At 44.2% G+C, this 16,401-nt stretch overlaps 1 protein-coding gene across 1 annotated transcript in view; it reads right to left on the bottom strand.

Moving 5' to 3' along the window:
* Positions 1-11,892, bottom strand: part of DOCK1 (dedicator of cytokinesis 1) — a 254,970-nt gene extending 243,078 nt beyond the window's left edge. Inside the window, exons 1-3 of the mRNA XM_014308424.2 lie at positions 11,877-11,892; positions 6,848-6,931; positions 1,385-1,425 (exon numbers count right to left, since the gene is read on the bottom strand). Coding sequence (XP_014163899.1) covers positions 1,385-1,425; positions 6,848-6,931; positions 11,877-11,892 — 141 coding nt within the window. The remainder of the gene's footprint in view (positions 1-1,384; positions 1,426-6,847; positions 6,932-11,876) is intronic.
* Positions 11,893-16,401: the final 4,509 nt, after the last annotated feature.

The raw sequence follows: 16,401 nt of genomic DNA, 5'->3' as shown, positions 1-16,401 counted from the left end.
AATCACTAAATTTAGTGGCAGTCAGACAAATGCAGCAACACGTGGAATTAATTTAAGGCAAGAAAAATGTCTAATTGCTTCTCAGACTGTAAAAAGCACGTTCATGAAATATGGTTTGTAAGAAATTCAATGTGTTCACACACAAAAAAAAAAGGCAAAGTATAAAAATAGAATAAAACCCCAGGCCTGGTAAGAAAATGGGTGGGATGAACACCCAGCTCTGTACTTTCAGACATGGAAGCAACTAAAAACACACCTTTGGAGGCAAACATAGCATTTGCAGTGTTTCAATGAAAAAAGCAGCAAACCCTGAAGTTTAATTTTGTTTAATTATTACTATGAAGTAAAAGGCTCAAAAAATAAAACACGATGCTGCACCCAGTATTTGTGTGGTTTTCTCTCAGAAAAGCTGCTGTAAATGCAGCCCTTGAAATGAAATTCCAGGGCAGGAGGAGCCTCCTCCCCTCTCCAAAGGGAACAACTGAAAACTCCCAAGGTCAGGGAGCTGCATTTCTCCAGGAATTCAGTATTGAACAGAAGCAGTGTCAGCCTCTCAGCAGACCAAGGAGAACATCAAGGTCTGAACTTTTCACTGAGGAAAAGTTTGGTGCAGCAGTTACTGCACACAAGAAAAAGATGATGCATATCAAGATCTAGTGAGTGATTTCCCTTTAAAGTGCAAAAACTGGGATCACAGAAATATAAAATAGCCACAGAAGCTGTGCCTGCCCCTGGATCCCTGGCAGTGCCCAAGGTTGGACACTGGGGCTTGGAGCAGCCTGGGACAAGGAAAGGTGTCCCTGCCATGGCAGGGGTGGCACTGGATGGGATTTAAGGTCCTTTCCAGATCAAAACATTGAGCAATTCCAGGAATTCCATCCCAGCCCCTCCTCACCCTCCCAGGGAACAATTCCTTCCCAATATCCCATCTAAACCTCCCCTCCTCCAGCTTAAAGCCACTCTCCCATGTCCTGTCCCTCCATCATTTGTCCCAAATCTCTCTCCATCTTTCCTGCAGCCCTTTCAGGCACTGTAAGACCACACTGAGGTCACCCCAAAGTTTCCCTTCTCCAGGCTGAACAACCCCAGCTCTCCCAGCAGAGCTGCTCCATCCCTGGGACCATCCTGTGCCTGCTCTGGGCTCTCTCCAGCAGCTCCACGTCCTCCCTCTGGACCCCAGAGCTGGATGTGCCACTCATCTTCCAGGCCTTGCTAAAACCAGTTTCAATTAACTTGAAAAATTCCCACTGACCAGAGGCTGAGGACACAGAGCAGCAGGGACCAGTGCACACCTGGGATCCAGCTCCATCCCACCCACACACCCAGAGCCAAAACCCATCTTATTACAAGAGAAAAATGAGGACCACACTCTGGCAACACTCACCTTCTTGGATTTCTTCCGTAGTGTATAACCCCTGTACCAACCTGGGAGAGAAAAAAGGGGAAAAGCATTAAAAAGTTCATTTGTGGCACCTCCCAGGTGCTCCTCCCCAGCTCAGCAGCACCCTAAGGTGGTTTCTCATCATGCTTCAGCCCTGCACATCCCAGCTCAATTCCAATTTTCCACAGGCTTAATAAATATCCTGGATAAAACAAGTCATCCTGGGAGGTGTAAAATCAGAGTGATAATGGAGAGAAATACATGACAGAGATGCTGGTTCTCATGATGTGTTTAATTGCTGTGCATTTAATTTTAATTACTGATTCACCAATACAAACAAAACCAACTTAAAGAGCATTCACTTGACAAAAATTTACTGAGAGGCTACTTCCATTTGAGAACCCACTTAAATTGCACAAATCCAAGCCTTCAGCTGTTAGCCATCTCACCAGGAGACAGGAACACTTTGGAATTCAGGGGTCACATATCAAAATACAAAAGCAAGGAGCCCTTTTGGAAAAGTGAGCCTGGATGCAGCATCCACCCCTCCAGCCTGGCACAGAAGGGTTTGTACAGCACAGCATCCCTGTTAAGGGGAGGATAGGGAAATCACAAAGCAGATCTGGAATAAAAACAGCAGTCCCAGTCCTGAGAATAGGGAGAAACTTCCATGAAAGCAACACATGCTGATAAATTCATTATGCACAACGTGGAGCCAGAAATCCAAACTAAAGGCTGAAGCACAGGGGATTTTTCAGTCTGCTCTCCTGCAGCACAAGGCCAAGGGATTCATCACCTCCTCCCTGCAGCACTCGGGGCTGGGTTGGTGCCACCTCAAAAATCTCAAATTTGAAACCACCACACTTCAGCTCCCAACAGAGGCTGCCACAGCCTCACATCCCTCACTCTCACTGCTTCCCAAGGAGCACCAAGCTGCTGCTGAAATCAGCACTCGCAGCCATGTGCAAAGGAGTCAAAGCATTTCTGCCTGTGTTCCCTCCACTGCCTGAAACCCGTGCACAGACTCCAATCCTAACAAAATACTGAACTCCCCCAGTTTCAGATGAATAAAGCCACATTTTGAAGTCCTGGAGTTTAAACTGCTGAACAACAGAACTGTGATCAGATGCACTGCACAAACTGGAGAACAAACAATCATTATTATTCCTTCTCTCCTGGGCTGCCTCAGGACATCCTGTGCAATAAAAGCCCTGTGGCAAAGACAGCTCTCCATGGATGAACCTCTGCTTTCCTGGAGTTCTGCAGCCAGAGCTGCCAGGATCATGGAGAAGAGAGCAGCCCAACCCTGCCTTGGAGAACTGGCTGCACTGCTGCTCCTGCAGAGCTGCTGGGGTGGCCAGGCAGGTCCCACCAGGCTCCTGCAGGGGCTGGTGCCCACCTAGAGCTGGGCAGGGAGCCCAGGGTGCCCCTGCAGCTCCCACTGGTGCAGCTGGGGACACTGGGGCTGCCCAAGAAGGGGCTCAGATGGGGGCTGGGTCACTCAAAGGGTGAAGCCATCTCTAAAGAACTCCCCAAAAACATGGGAGAGCTGGGGGGGGCTCACCTGGTGAGGAGAGGGCTCCAGGGAGAGCTCAGAGATGTGAGAATGAGCCCTTCCAATTCCTCATCTTGTCTTTTGCAGAGACCCCAACTGAGCAAGGGTTTCCCATGAGTTTTTCTTGGCAATGCAGATTCAGAGGAGAAAAAACCCCGAAAAATGAACTTCTACCACTTGAAAGCCTTCAGAGCCTTCCAGGCCCTGGAGGAGCTCCAGGAGAGTTGGAGAGGGACTGGGGACAAGGCATGGAGGGACAGGACACAGGGAATGGATTTAAGCTGACAATGGCTAGATTTAGATGGGATTTTGGGAAGGAATTCCTCCCTGGAAGGGTGGGAAAGGGATGGCACAGGTGCCCAGAGCAGCTGGGGCTGCCCCTGGATCCCTGGCAGTGCCCAAGGCCAGGCTGGACACTGGGGCTGGGAGCACCTGGGACAGTGGGAGGTAGCCCTGCCATGGCAAGGGGGGCACTGGGTGGGATTTAAGGTCCTTTCCAGCCCAAAGCATTGGGGGATTCCAGGAATTCCTTCCCTGGGAAGGAGGTGATGCCCTGGCACAGGCTGATTTTAGGACTCCTCATCCCTGGATCTGCTCAAGACCAGACCCTGCCCTGAAGAAATCTGGGACCAAACAGCTGGAGATGTGCATCCAAGGAAATGCTCAACTAGGAAGACACCAATGAAATATTTCTGTCTGTCAAAGCTGCAAAAGACACTCAAGAATTTGCTGTGGTTACCCCCAAACAATGCATCCATTTTAACAGTTCCACTGCGTTCACAAACAAACTAACAAAAAATCCTGCAACAAAAGCTAAACTTTCCCACAATATCAAGAATAACTGCTGTGAAAATCCCTATTTGGGAAGCCAAACTGCCTTCCCACAGCAGCACTAGAAATTAATTGATGCTCCAACAGTTAATCTTGGTCTTGAGGTTGATTTTCTGTTACATTTCCCAGCAATTCCCCTTAATCAGCCACATTTATTGATCATATGGTTCTATTTGCCCATTCCATCAAATTATGCCAAGAAACAGAATTAAAACAATAAAGATGTGGAAAGTATTAATCCAGAATGTGGCAAATACTTGGGTTTTAGGGTATCTGTTACAAAAGGCAATCCTCCTCTCCTGCAGAGCAGGATATTTGGGAATTCCTATGGCTTTCCTGTTTGGCTTTTCCTCTAAGGCTCAGATCAGAAGGGCAGAGAAAGTTTTCTAACTGAAAAATAAACTAAAATACTTCCTAAAACAAAAAAAAATTATTTTCAATATTAATTAGTCTAAAAAGTAGCCTCATCTTTACTTAGGTTCCTGGAAGAACACAAATTTAGTATTTAATAATGAAATGTGTACATTTATTTCCAATCCTCTCACTCCCATAAAAACAGGGGATGTGTTCACCAAGACCGAATCTTTACAGAACTTTACAGGATCCACACACTGAATTAATTCTACACATTTTTTTTGCATTTCAGGAAAAAAAAAGTTTAGAATTAGAATTCAATTAGAATTCAAAACGCCAAAACTTTAATAATAAACACAAATTCCAAAATAAGTTCTACTCACGGGCAAAATATTATTTTAAACACAGGAGAAAAGTTCAACGCAGAAATTAATTCCATTACATGGTAGCAACAGATATCCTACATCTGTCCTAAAATCAGATCTTGCAGACCGTGGATGTGAGACTGAGCCCTTCCAAGTCCTCATCTCTCTTCTGCAGAGACCCCAACTGAGCAAGGATTCCCCCGGAGTTTTTCTTGGCAATGCAGATTCAGAGGAGAAAGAACCCCCAAAAATTAATTTCTACCACTTCAAAGCCCACAGATACAGACCAGTCTCCAAAACTACTCTCAATTTAGGAATTATTGCATAAAATTAATTTAAAATGGTATCAAATCTATTTTGGATTGGGAGCAGATGGATATTCAGGATGGGAGGAGCAGATATGGACTCCAGCAGGTATCCATGAAAAAAGCCAACTGCTTTTCCCACAGGGAAAAGGGGCAGGAAAGGCAAAATCCTCACAAAAAAAAAAAGCTTTACTGACTCTCCCAACAACTTTTCTGTCCCAGGATTATTTAATTAGAGGGTTTTCCTTTGGATGGGCCCATTCCCACCTCAGCCTGGCACAGCCCTGGGAATTTGTAGGGTACAAAACCTCCCAGAGGCACAATCCACAGCAATTTCACCCAGGGAAAGCAGGAGATCAAACAACTCAAATAATCCCCTGATCCTGGCAGCTCTGAGCACGAGAGCAGAGCTACAGCATCACTCAGATGTCTGTCTTGGGTTTGGTTGTTGTGCTTTGGTGATGGGTTTGTAGGCATAGAAATGTTGAGAGTTCTTTTGTTTTGAGAGGCTCAGAGAGAGGTCTGGTCTTAGTTTGTTGTAGTTTAGGAGAGGTTTTTTGAGATTTTGTTAGAAATTTAGAGAAGTAACATTACAGTTTTTCTCAATAAATTAAAAAGTAAAAGTTCACCATTCATAAGTATTAAAAGAGGTTTAGATAATTGTGGTCTGTTGTGTTCAATATATTCTGTTGAAGTATTGAATTCAGGACATTAAGAGCTTTTGTAGACTTGTTATCCTTTGTTTTTGTTTGATTTGTAAAAGTTTTTTTTTAAGTTTCCCCATCTCAGGTCAGGAATGAGCAATCAGTGCTTGAGAGAACAGGAATTTGCATTTCTTTTACCATGAACTCATCCCATGTGCTCCAAACCCTGAGAGGGTGAAGGTTTTCCTCTATTTCCAGCCCATCCCCACTGTCCCACTTATTTGGGAACAGTCAGCATTTATTAGGGTTTCAGCATCTGACAGGATTTCACATTCCCTGCTCAGTTTCTCCCACATTCATTAAATAAATCTATTTTTATATAGAAGTACAAAGCTGTGCAATATTTGAATCACTCCATTTGCATTTAAAATCTCTGCGTTATTAGGGGTTTATTAAAGCATGCAACATCAGATAGTGGAAAGATTGCTTTGCTCAGAGTCAAACTTGGCATTGCAGCAGCAAACTGAGCTCCAAGAAAAGGCCAGCCCAGGAATAATGAATAAAAATTCAAAAATTCCACTTCAAGTGATGATCAACTCTTATTGAAATAGCATTGTGTCAGTAAATATAATATTTTTCAAAAATCCAATTAATCCATTAACTAAAATAAATTTATCACCCAGGTCAATGTCTAGAGAAGCAAATTAAATCAATATATTAAAGTAAATCATGCTTCCACAAGACAAACAATGTTACACTATTTTAAACACACAGTTTAGTTCTGTGTTCCCCACATCTCTCCAAACTGCAGCACGCCACAAAATTCCAACTCAAGGATATAATGAAAGTTTTATTTTGCTTGGATTAAGAGCTGAAAACGTTGTGACAATTTCCACGTCGTGTTGATTATCAAACTCAGCATTGGAATTCCCTTGTACAAGGATCAGGGAGGAAAGGTTTTGGTACAGGTGATGTTTGTGGAGTTTCACATCAAAGAGGCACCTGGAAAAGGCTGAAATCACTAACACAGGCACCCATCTCAGAAGAGACACAGAAATAATTCAAGAACCAGGTGACTTCCAAATTCAGATTAAACTTCCTGTAGCAGCAGGTTCTTTTGCATCACCCAAGGGGTCCCAAAAAGCAACTCTCATTTCTGGGTTCCCAAAAAGCAACTCTCATTTCTGGGTTCCCAAAAAGCAACTCTCATTTCTCTAATGTGGGGGAGAGGCTACAACTGATCCACACAAACCCAGCTGTGGGGAAATTCTTCTTCCCCAGAAAATGCAGTGCTCATTCACCAGCTCATCAATCCATTCACTTCAACTTCCAGTTCAAGAGGGTCACAAACAGAAGAGGGATGCAATTCTCCCAAAAAATCCTATTTTTCAATTCAGTTTTTGCCATCTTACCCTCATAAGTTTCCAGGATGTGCACGGTGTCCCCAATCTGTAAGGAGAGTTCATCAGGTCCCCTGGCATCGTAGTTGTAGAGAGCTGGACAGAGGGAACACTGATGTTAGTACAGGCAAGGCAACAATTCCAGCTGTTTCATCACATCACTGCTTTTATTACTCACTATTGCCATTCTGAACCTTTTCGTAAAAAAAAAATAAATTAAATTCTATAAAAATTCAGCCAAGTTCTTAAATCCATCAATAATTCCCTTTGAAACAAAATAAAACTCCCACAAGTTCACTTTCTAAAGCTGTTCCTCACTCTCTTTATAATGCCTTGCTTCTTCATGGCAATACACTCAATTTTTGTTGCATTTTCCAGCCTTCCACAGCACTTTGTGTCAATTTTAGGCAGTTCTACAAAGAACTGCTCTGTCTTCCCCTGTCAGCTCAACACACAGAAAACTTACAAAGTGTCTTCAGAACACTCAAATTGCTGCCCTAACATTAAAGGATGATTTCTCAGTCATTTCATTCATTTACTGCATGCACAGGAAGTTGAAAAATATGATTTCAGAATTTCTGAGTGGCAGAGGCAACTGCAGCAACCCACTGTACAATGAAGTACAACAAATCCAACAGGAGCTCAAAGACCACTCCTCCCCTGCCACTCCCAAAAGAAAATCTGGGCAATGTTCACAAATGCATCTGACAAAGAATGCTACACACCAGGTTTGGTTGGGGAAGAAATACTCATGATCAAAAAAAACAAAACAGTTACAACTCCAAAAGCCAAATTTTTATAAGTTTTATATGGAATAAATGCTCTGTAGGAGAAAAAAAAATCTTCCAATACCAAGGAGGGTCCTCATGATTGAAGGCAGAGACTGAAATATATCACAAGATTGAAATTAAAGAACTTGATACTCAAGATGGACCCACAGAAGTTTCTTCTTCAATTTACAACTGCAGCTACTCCCTCCAAAGAGGATCAATAACACCTGAAAACCAGAATTTCTCACTATCTGTTGTAACTCTTCAGGAAACAAAAGCATTTTTGGAACATAATAATCACCTCTCTAAAGTTCCTACCACCCCTGAGATTCTCACTGCTTTTCTTTCTGCCTCAGTTTCCAGGGCAGGGCTCAGGGATGTTTTATTGGAACAGAAAGAGCTGGGTAAGGGATGAGTGGCTGTCAGAGGAATTTATTTCAGACCAGGAGCTCAGAGAGCATCCACAACCCATTCCACACTCATTACAGGTAACACAGCACTTCCAGAAATCTCTCAAATTCCAAACCTGTGGCAGAGCTCTAAATGAAGGCATAAGGGTGGGATCCAGACCTGCCTTCCCTGGCAGCTCCCTCCCACCCCAGCACCTCTCCTGCATTACACAGGAGATCAACACCACAAACCCCATCTGCAGGAACTGGGAACTGCACAAACCCACTGCTCTGAGCCCAAATCTGATCCTGTTCACACCCCAGGAACATCCCAGGGGGCACGAGGGGAGCTCTGATCCCAGCACGAGGATGGGGCACAGAGCCCACGGCCTCCTCCAGTTCCAGCCTCCAGGAATTGCTGTTTGTTCTGCCCAGAACCCCTGGAATTCCAGCACACAACCAGATCACCAATAAATAAATCCATTACCCATTGGATCACCCATAAATTAATCCACTGGCTCACCAATCAATAACACATTGGCTCACCAATAAATAACCCAAAATCCATTGGCTCACCAACAAATCAATCCATACCCCATTGGTCCACCAATAAATCAATAAATAATCCATTGGCTCACCAACAAATCAATCCATAACCCATTGGATCACCAACAAATCAATCCATAACCCATTGGATCACCAACAAATCAATCCATAACCCACTGGATCACCAATAAATCAATCCATACCCCATTGGATCACCAATAAATCAATAAATAATCCACTGGCTCACCAATAAATAATCCATAAGCCACTGGCTCACCAAAAAAACCATCCATAACTCAGTGGATCACCCATAAATCAATCCATAAACCACTGGCTCACCAATAAATAAATCCATAATCCACTGGCTCACCAATAAATAATCCATTGGCTCACCAACAAATCAATCCATAATCCATTGCCTCACCAACAAACCAATCCATAATCCATTGGCTCACCAACAAATCAATCCATAATCCATTGGCTCACCAACAAATCAACCCATAATCCATTGCCTCACCTATAAACCAATCCATAACCCACTGGCTCACCAATAAATCAATTCATAATCCACTGGCTCACCAATAAATCAATTCATAATCCACTGGCTCACCAATAAATCAGTCCATAACCCACTGGCTCACCAATAAATCAATTCATAACCCACTAGCTCACCATATATTCTGCAGCTCTTTCTCTGCAGAATCCTCTAGCTTGACAGACTTTACAGTGAAAAGGTAAATCAATAAATCTGAGTGCAAAAGTGGAAAAAAAAGCCATGGAAAAGCAGTTTGGAAAACACCCTGTAAGATGGAAGATTATTAATGGAATTAAAACACACTACAGGGTAGAAAGAATAAAGGTCAGGTGCACTGCAGAGACCAATATCACCAGGATTTAAATGAAGCTTTTAGAAAGGAACAGTTTTTATTGACATCAAAACAAGCCAAGCTATTTGTTTTTTAATGCTTTCCTTAATTTTGTCATTATTACAGAAAGAGAAACTCTCCCTCCCAGGTATCTGGCACGGGATATCTGAGAGCCATAAATGCTACCCTGCAGGAGAAGGGGGTTCTGAGAAAAACCTTAGCAAAAATGAACATTTTAAACTGTTCACAGTGGTGAACACAGAGCACGTGGGACAGTCTGCTTGGAAACACTGCCCAGAAATATTCTCATTTCAGCTTTTGTGCATAGCAGGGAAAACAAAGTTACACAGCCCCAACTCCTCCAAACTTGTGTGGCTGGAGTGCAGCACAAAAAAACCCCAATCCTTGTGGTGTTTACTGAGATCCCTTCAGTGCTCACAGCTGAGTCAAGGCCCCTGGGATGTTCACACATCCAGAAATGGATCCAAGGACAGTCTCCCACCTCCAGGACCCTGACAAGCAACTTCACACCAGACATCCCAGCCAGGAAAAATCTGCATTCTAACAGATTAAAAACCAGTCCTGTACTCAATTCACACTTCAGCTGAGCATTTCTCCAGCATTTAAGTGGAATAATGCTCAGGATCAAAGGCAGCTATGAATAAAAGGCACTAAAATTTATGCCCAAGAGTGCTAAAACTGGTGTCTGTCACAACAAGGAAGGTCAGGCAGCAGGAGCTGCAGTGCAATGACCAATTCTTCTGACAGAAGATGACAAACAGCCATCAAATGGTAATTACTGCCCACGCCAGCTCCCACTGACCTCAACTGACTGAGGAGCCAGGGAGGGGTGATTTATCTTCAAATATATATATATGTGTGAAAAATATGTCTGCAAGAGAAAATAAATCACATTTCTGGCTTCCAACAGCATTGACAGATCGTGAAGCAAACAACCCAAATAAAGTGCATTCCACCCCTGTGATTACAAAGCAAGGCTTGACCTGCACCACAAACTCCCCTGCAAGGGAGCAGGTAACTCCTCCCCACAGGAGGCTTTTTTTATGTTCAGTGGCATCAAAAGATGTTGCGGTAAAAAATGTTTGATTGGAGCAAACGACAAGGCTTTAATTAAAGGAAAAGACAAAAGTTTGGAGGAGTAAAGGATGAAGCTGCTATGTTTGCATTTTGTCTCATCAACTGTATCTCGAGCTATCATTTAAAATATTTAATAACCTGAGGCATAAGTTTTGATTTTTTTAAGTTGTTTTTTGTTTAACTGAAGTATGTTTTGCTTAATTTAAAAAATCCAACATCCACCCAAGGGTGCCAAAGTGCCAAAAGCAAAGGATTAAGTGTGGGCACAGAAAGAGGAATTTTTTTCAGCTCTAGGAGTTGATAAAGAACACTGAACATGGCATTACAGTAATTGCACCAACCCCCCATTTACCATTCAAGAACACAAAACAAACACCTCTGTGAGCTGCACTCAGTCTGCACACATCAGAAAAATGAGGGGGCCAACACTAGAAGAATCAGGGGTGGAAACAAAGGAAAAGACAAACAAAGGTAACATCAATTTACACTGAAAAGGCTTTTTTCTAACTGTACAAAAGGTGAGATATCTTAAGATAGCATAAAAATGTTACAGAGTAATATTCCCTGGCATTACTTTGCTTTAAAGGCTGTATTAATCATTCTGAACTCCTGAATGAACCCAAACTACATTTAACACATTACCAGCTTTATTTTACACTGGCTTTTAAAAAAATAAAACCCTAAATCCTAACTGTGCTTTTTCAATAAAAGCAGACAAATTGCAGAGGTGAAAGCAAAGTCTTTTGTAAATTCTCTGGTATTAAAAGACACCTGAAGGTTTCCATATTTTCCCTAAAATGAAAGTGGATGATTTGAGTATTCAGACAGATTCCTTATTCCTCTGCTACTCACCCAGAGGAGTTTCTAATTTCTACACCTGAGGCTAATGGAGAAGCCAAAGAAAAAAGCAGTGTTTGAGTCAGGAGTTGCACCTGAGAACTGTTAAAGACAATTATTTCATGTGTGCATTAACCAAGGGTAAATCCTCTCACCTTCACCTTGGGTTTTGTCATTTCTGGTTTCACCAAGCTTGAGTCAGAGTTTTTTCTCAATATTTTAATTATTCTGTTAACCAAACATTCCCAAAAAATTAATTTCCTGAAGAGAGGAGAAGCCTGGAGAAATTCTCAGCTCTGAACAGTTACCACCAAGCTAAAGGAGAAAATCCAGCTCAAGGCTCCTCCTGCCCAGTGATGCTCTAATCTTATTGATTATATCCACAAATGTGACTTTTATCACAGGATTAGCCCAAATCCCACAAGTTCAAGTAGATAGAAAGGATTTATCACCACTTTCCCTTACAGAGGTGAGACAGCTCCTTTCACTCCTCCTCTCTGGGAGCAGCAAATTCCTGAAACACACAATGGCTCACCTGCAAACTCCTCCATCCCTACACAGGGCACCTGCTCAGGGTGAGAGAAGCCTGAACCAGCCTCTGGAACCCCTCAGGCTGAAATCCCTGCAATGCCAGCCTGGCTCCCTCTTCCAAAGTCAGGACACAGAGAGTGAAGGGCCATCAAGCCTTTCCAGCAGACACCCCAGGTTTCACACCAAATGGCAAAGGCAGCAGCGTGTCCTGCATCACATCTGGTGTCTCACCACTCACCACCCAGTGGGAATTAATTAATAAGCTGAGGAAACTTCAGAAATCCAGAACAATCCTAAACCTGGGGCCTAGTGCCTTCCCAAAGTGCAACCACGCGGCTGAGCCCTGCTGGCAGAGCTCGAGGAGGACAAAACAAGATGATGCTCGCTTGTCCTTTCTGCACTCATTAAAAATACAGAAAGAAATAAAACCTGGAGAAAAGGAGGCTCAAGGGGGACCTTGTGGCTCTGCACAGCTCCTGACAGGAGGGGACAGCTGGGGAAATCAGGATCTGCTCCCAGGAAAAGCAAACAGAAGACAAGAAATGTTGCACCAGGGCAGGCTCAGGGTGAACATCAGCATGGATTTCCCCATGGAAAGGGTGATTTGACATTGTCAGGGGCTGCCCAGGGAGGTTTGGAGTGCCCATCCCTGCAGGTGTCCGAGGAATGGCTGGAGGTGGCACTCAAGGCTCTGGGCTGGGGACAAGGTGGGGACTGGGCACAGCTTGGCCTGAAAGATCTTGGTGCTCTTTTCCAACCTGAATAAATCTGGGATTCCGTGAAATGAAGAGTTCTGGATGAAGCCAAGATTTCCAAGAAGCAAGTTGAGTTTCTTGCTTTCCTTCCTCCCCCCTTTCAAGGCAGACACTTTATTTTTAGGGAGCTAATGAAGTGAGCTGCTCAGTCACCATTTACCAGCTCTCCCCCCTCCTCCTGGCTAATCTGTATTCAGAGTACTTCACCACCAAGTACTGAGGGTATAAAGCTGAAAGTAGTGCTAAAAAATATACATATACACATCATTATTGACTCTAACAGCATTATTAATGTGCCATAATGCACAGCTAACAAGAGGCACAATCAAGAACATCCAAATTGATTTTTAATATTAAGAAGTCCATTAAGTGAAATGCCCTGGATGCAAAGAGTAATCACATCACCCTGAGCTCTCGACGCTGGCTCTTGCAGAAAAAGCAAGATGCTGGTTGAGACTAACACAAAACATTATCCAGAGGCAGATGTTTTGGCATCTGTCTTGTGGAAACTCAGAATCACAGAGTGAGTGAGGTTTGATGTTCCCTCAGACCTCCTCCATTTCACTGGGGGCCACTAAGGAGCTGTAACTTGGCTCCTGCTCCAGCACCATCCTCCAGGAAGGCAAGGACAGCATCTGAGCATTGCCTGTGCTCACCCAAAAAAACAATTTGTGCCTTAAGAAAGGATTTCAGTGCTCAGAATTGACCAAAACTCAAAACCACCTCTACACGTGGTTATTAGAAAACGTGCAGAAGTTTCAACACTGCTGTGTAGAAAATGCCCCCAGGGGTCTGCAGGGTAGGAGAAGGCCAAGAGTTAAAGGCTGGAGAGAAGAGGAACTCATCCAGCTTCTGGTCAGTGCTGGCAGCGCATCAAACGTGCCTGGGCTGGTGCTGAGTCAGGCCACATCCCCCAGCCAAGGTCCCCAGGAGAGGAGAAGCGACCAGAACTGGCAGATCTGCAGCTCCACACCCACTCCTGCCTGATGTGCCCCCATCCCTGCCCTTCCCTGGCAGCAGCACTGCACCCACCCCATCCTCAGCCAGCACTGCCAGGGACCAGCCTGCTCAGGGACAGCAGAAACCCCATCAACACCCCAGGAGGAGCCCCAAATCCAGCCACAGAACCCCAAAAAATCAACAGCAGGGACAGCCTCAGGAGACATCCCAAACCCAGCCATAGAATCCCAAAAAAACAACAGCAAGGACAGCCCAAGAGGAGTCCCAAATCCAGACATACAACTCCAAAAAATCAACAGCAGGGACAGCCTCAGGAGACATCCCAAACCCAGCCACAGAATCCCAAAAACTCCATCAACAGCAAGGACAGCCCCATGAGACATCCCAAACCCAGACACCGAATCCCAAAAAATCAACAGCAAGGAGAGCCCAAGAGAAGTCCCAAATCCAGCCACAGAATCCCAAAAAATCAACAGCAAGGACAGCCCCAGGAGGAGTCCCAAATCCAGCCATGGAATCCCAAAAATTCCATCAACAGCAGGGACAGCCTCAGGAGAAGTCCCAAATCCAGCCACAGAAACCCAAAAAAAAATCAACAGCAAGAACAGCCCCAAGAGACAGCCCAAATTTAGACACAGAACCCCAAAAACTCCATCAACAGCAAGGACAGCCCAAGAGGAGTCCCAAATCCAGCCACAGAATCCCAAAAAAATCAACAGCAGGGACAGCCCCATGAGACATCCCAAATCCAGCCACAGAGCCCTAAAAGAGCTGGGGTTGGAAGGGAGCTCTGGAGATGACCCAGTCCACCCCCTGCCAAGGCAGGTGATGCACATCCAGGTGGGTTTGGAGTGTCTCCCTCAGAGAAGGAGGCTCCATGTCTTCCCTGGCAGCTGTTCCAGTGCTCTGCACCCTCATGGAGAGGAGCTCCTCATGTTGAGTGAAACATCCCCCGGTTTAGTTTGTGTCCAGCACACACAGGTGCACATCCCAAATGTCACAAGCTCACTCTTAAATCCAGCGTGTGAAAGGGATTCAGAAACCCTCAAGTCCTTCCCAACACAGCACTCCAGGCTAAACCCACACAAATTATGTCAAAGCTCCCCCAGGCTCAACTTGGTGCTCCAGGAGGACACAGAACTCCCTGTGAACATCCCTGAAGCATCAGCCCCATAAATCTTGAAGCCTCTCCCTTGCCATGACAGGAAATTCTTATTGCACTAAGAGGGCGTCTTTAGTAAGCATTACTACAGCAGCGAGCTTAATGGCACAGCTATATTTTAATAGGCATTTCAATGACTATCAAATCAAGTTCAACACACTGAAACTCCTCTTGCACTGCTGTGGAAACAGGAAAAAAATGACACAATTCACTGCAACACCGAGCTGATGATGCAGAGCAAAGTGCCTAAAGCAAGAAGGAAATGAGGTGGTGGGAAGATGCTTTCATTTCCTACTGTTCTTCCTCCTCAGTATTTCTGCAAGGGAAAACAAAATCAAAATTCCTCTGTTCCTTTCTCAAGAAAGCCTCTGGAATGGGAGAAAAAAAGATGAAGGGAGTTTGAGACTTTTTACACATCAAACCTTACTCAATTTCTTTTTCTTTGCCATCACATTATCAGGCTGCCTCCAACAGCGAGAGTACAGACCCCAAGTCAAAGAAACCCCAAGGAACTTGTTCTGCTTTCCCCAAAAGAACACCCAGAGAGAGGAATGACCTGCTGAGAGCCCCAGCTGGACCTAGCAACACTTTCCTCCTCTCTCCCAAAACAGCCAGGCTAGGGCAGAAATGGGAAATCAGCGACACTTTTCCTGAATTTGCACCTCGCACCGGAATTAGGGAGAAAAATCACCATGGGAGCGAGTCAAACAGCACTGAATGCACTCAAAGATAAGAGCAGCATTTTGCAAAAACAGGGAAAAATTGTTTTTCTCCAGAGCAGGGGCAATCACATGCTCGGGGCAGCTTCCAGCAGACTTGGCTCGGCCACTGGCCCTAACAAAGGGTCACTGTCCAGCTCCCTCTCAGCTCCAGCCTGGGGCAGCTCTCACAGACAGCTCATATCCCTGTAATTCCAATTTCCCCACCTCAGAGAATCCTGTGAACCCACACCAATCTTTGTGTTCATCCTGGAGGAAATAAGGAAAAGTAACTGGTATGATCCCACTATTCATTAAAGAGCCAGCATCAAGTTTTACTCCATAAATTCAGACTTCTGGGAAGGGGGAAATCCAGAGTAGAGGAACAGCCTAAATCTGTTTCCAGACCCTGAGCTCCACAATTTTGGCACAATAAGAACCCACCTGTACATTCACAATCATTCACTTTATCATGAGTTAATTTCATAATTCTAAAGCCTCTTCTAGCCTAATCACAGAATATTCTGAGTTGGAAGTGACCTACAAGGATCAACAAGTCCAACTCTTTTATTATTATTATTTATCAATGATTTTTAATAAATATATAGTGTAATAAATTGGTATTTTAAAGTTGGTGCAGCCCAGTAATCGATCCCAGATGTACACAGGAATTCCCAGGTGAGAACTTGGTTCCCCACAGCTAAGGCACCCTTCAAGCCCACTGAAACACATCAAAAATAACCCTTAGACTTCCTTCCCTCACTGCCCTGAGCCTCCAAATTGCCCTTGTTAATTCAGAATAATTCAAATTCGTAACTCCTTCCTTCCCAAGCACAATCATCCAAGAAAAATGTATTTTAAAACTCCCCTGATGGTCACATACTAATGCCAGGAGGGTGATTAATGTGCCACTAACCCAGCAGTAACTCACTCACCTCTGCTGTAAGAAAGGGA

The sequence above is a fragment of the Geospiza fortis genome, unplaced genomic scaffold (assembly GCF_000277835.1).
Source record: "Geospiza fortis unplaced genomic scaffold, GeoFor_1.0 scaffold452, whole genome shotgun sequence".
NCBI lineage: Eukaryota > Metazoa > Chordata > Aves > Passeriformes > Thraupidae > Geospiza > Geospiza fortis.
The sequence above is the reverse complement of the archived record's forward strand: the minus strand, read 5'-3'. Positions and strand labels throughout refer to the sequence as shown.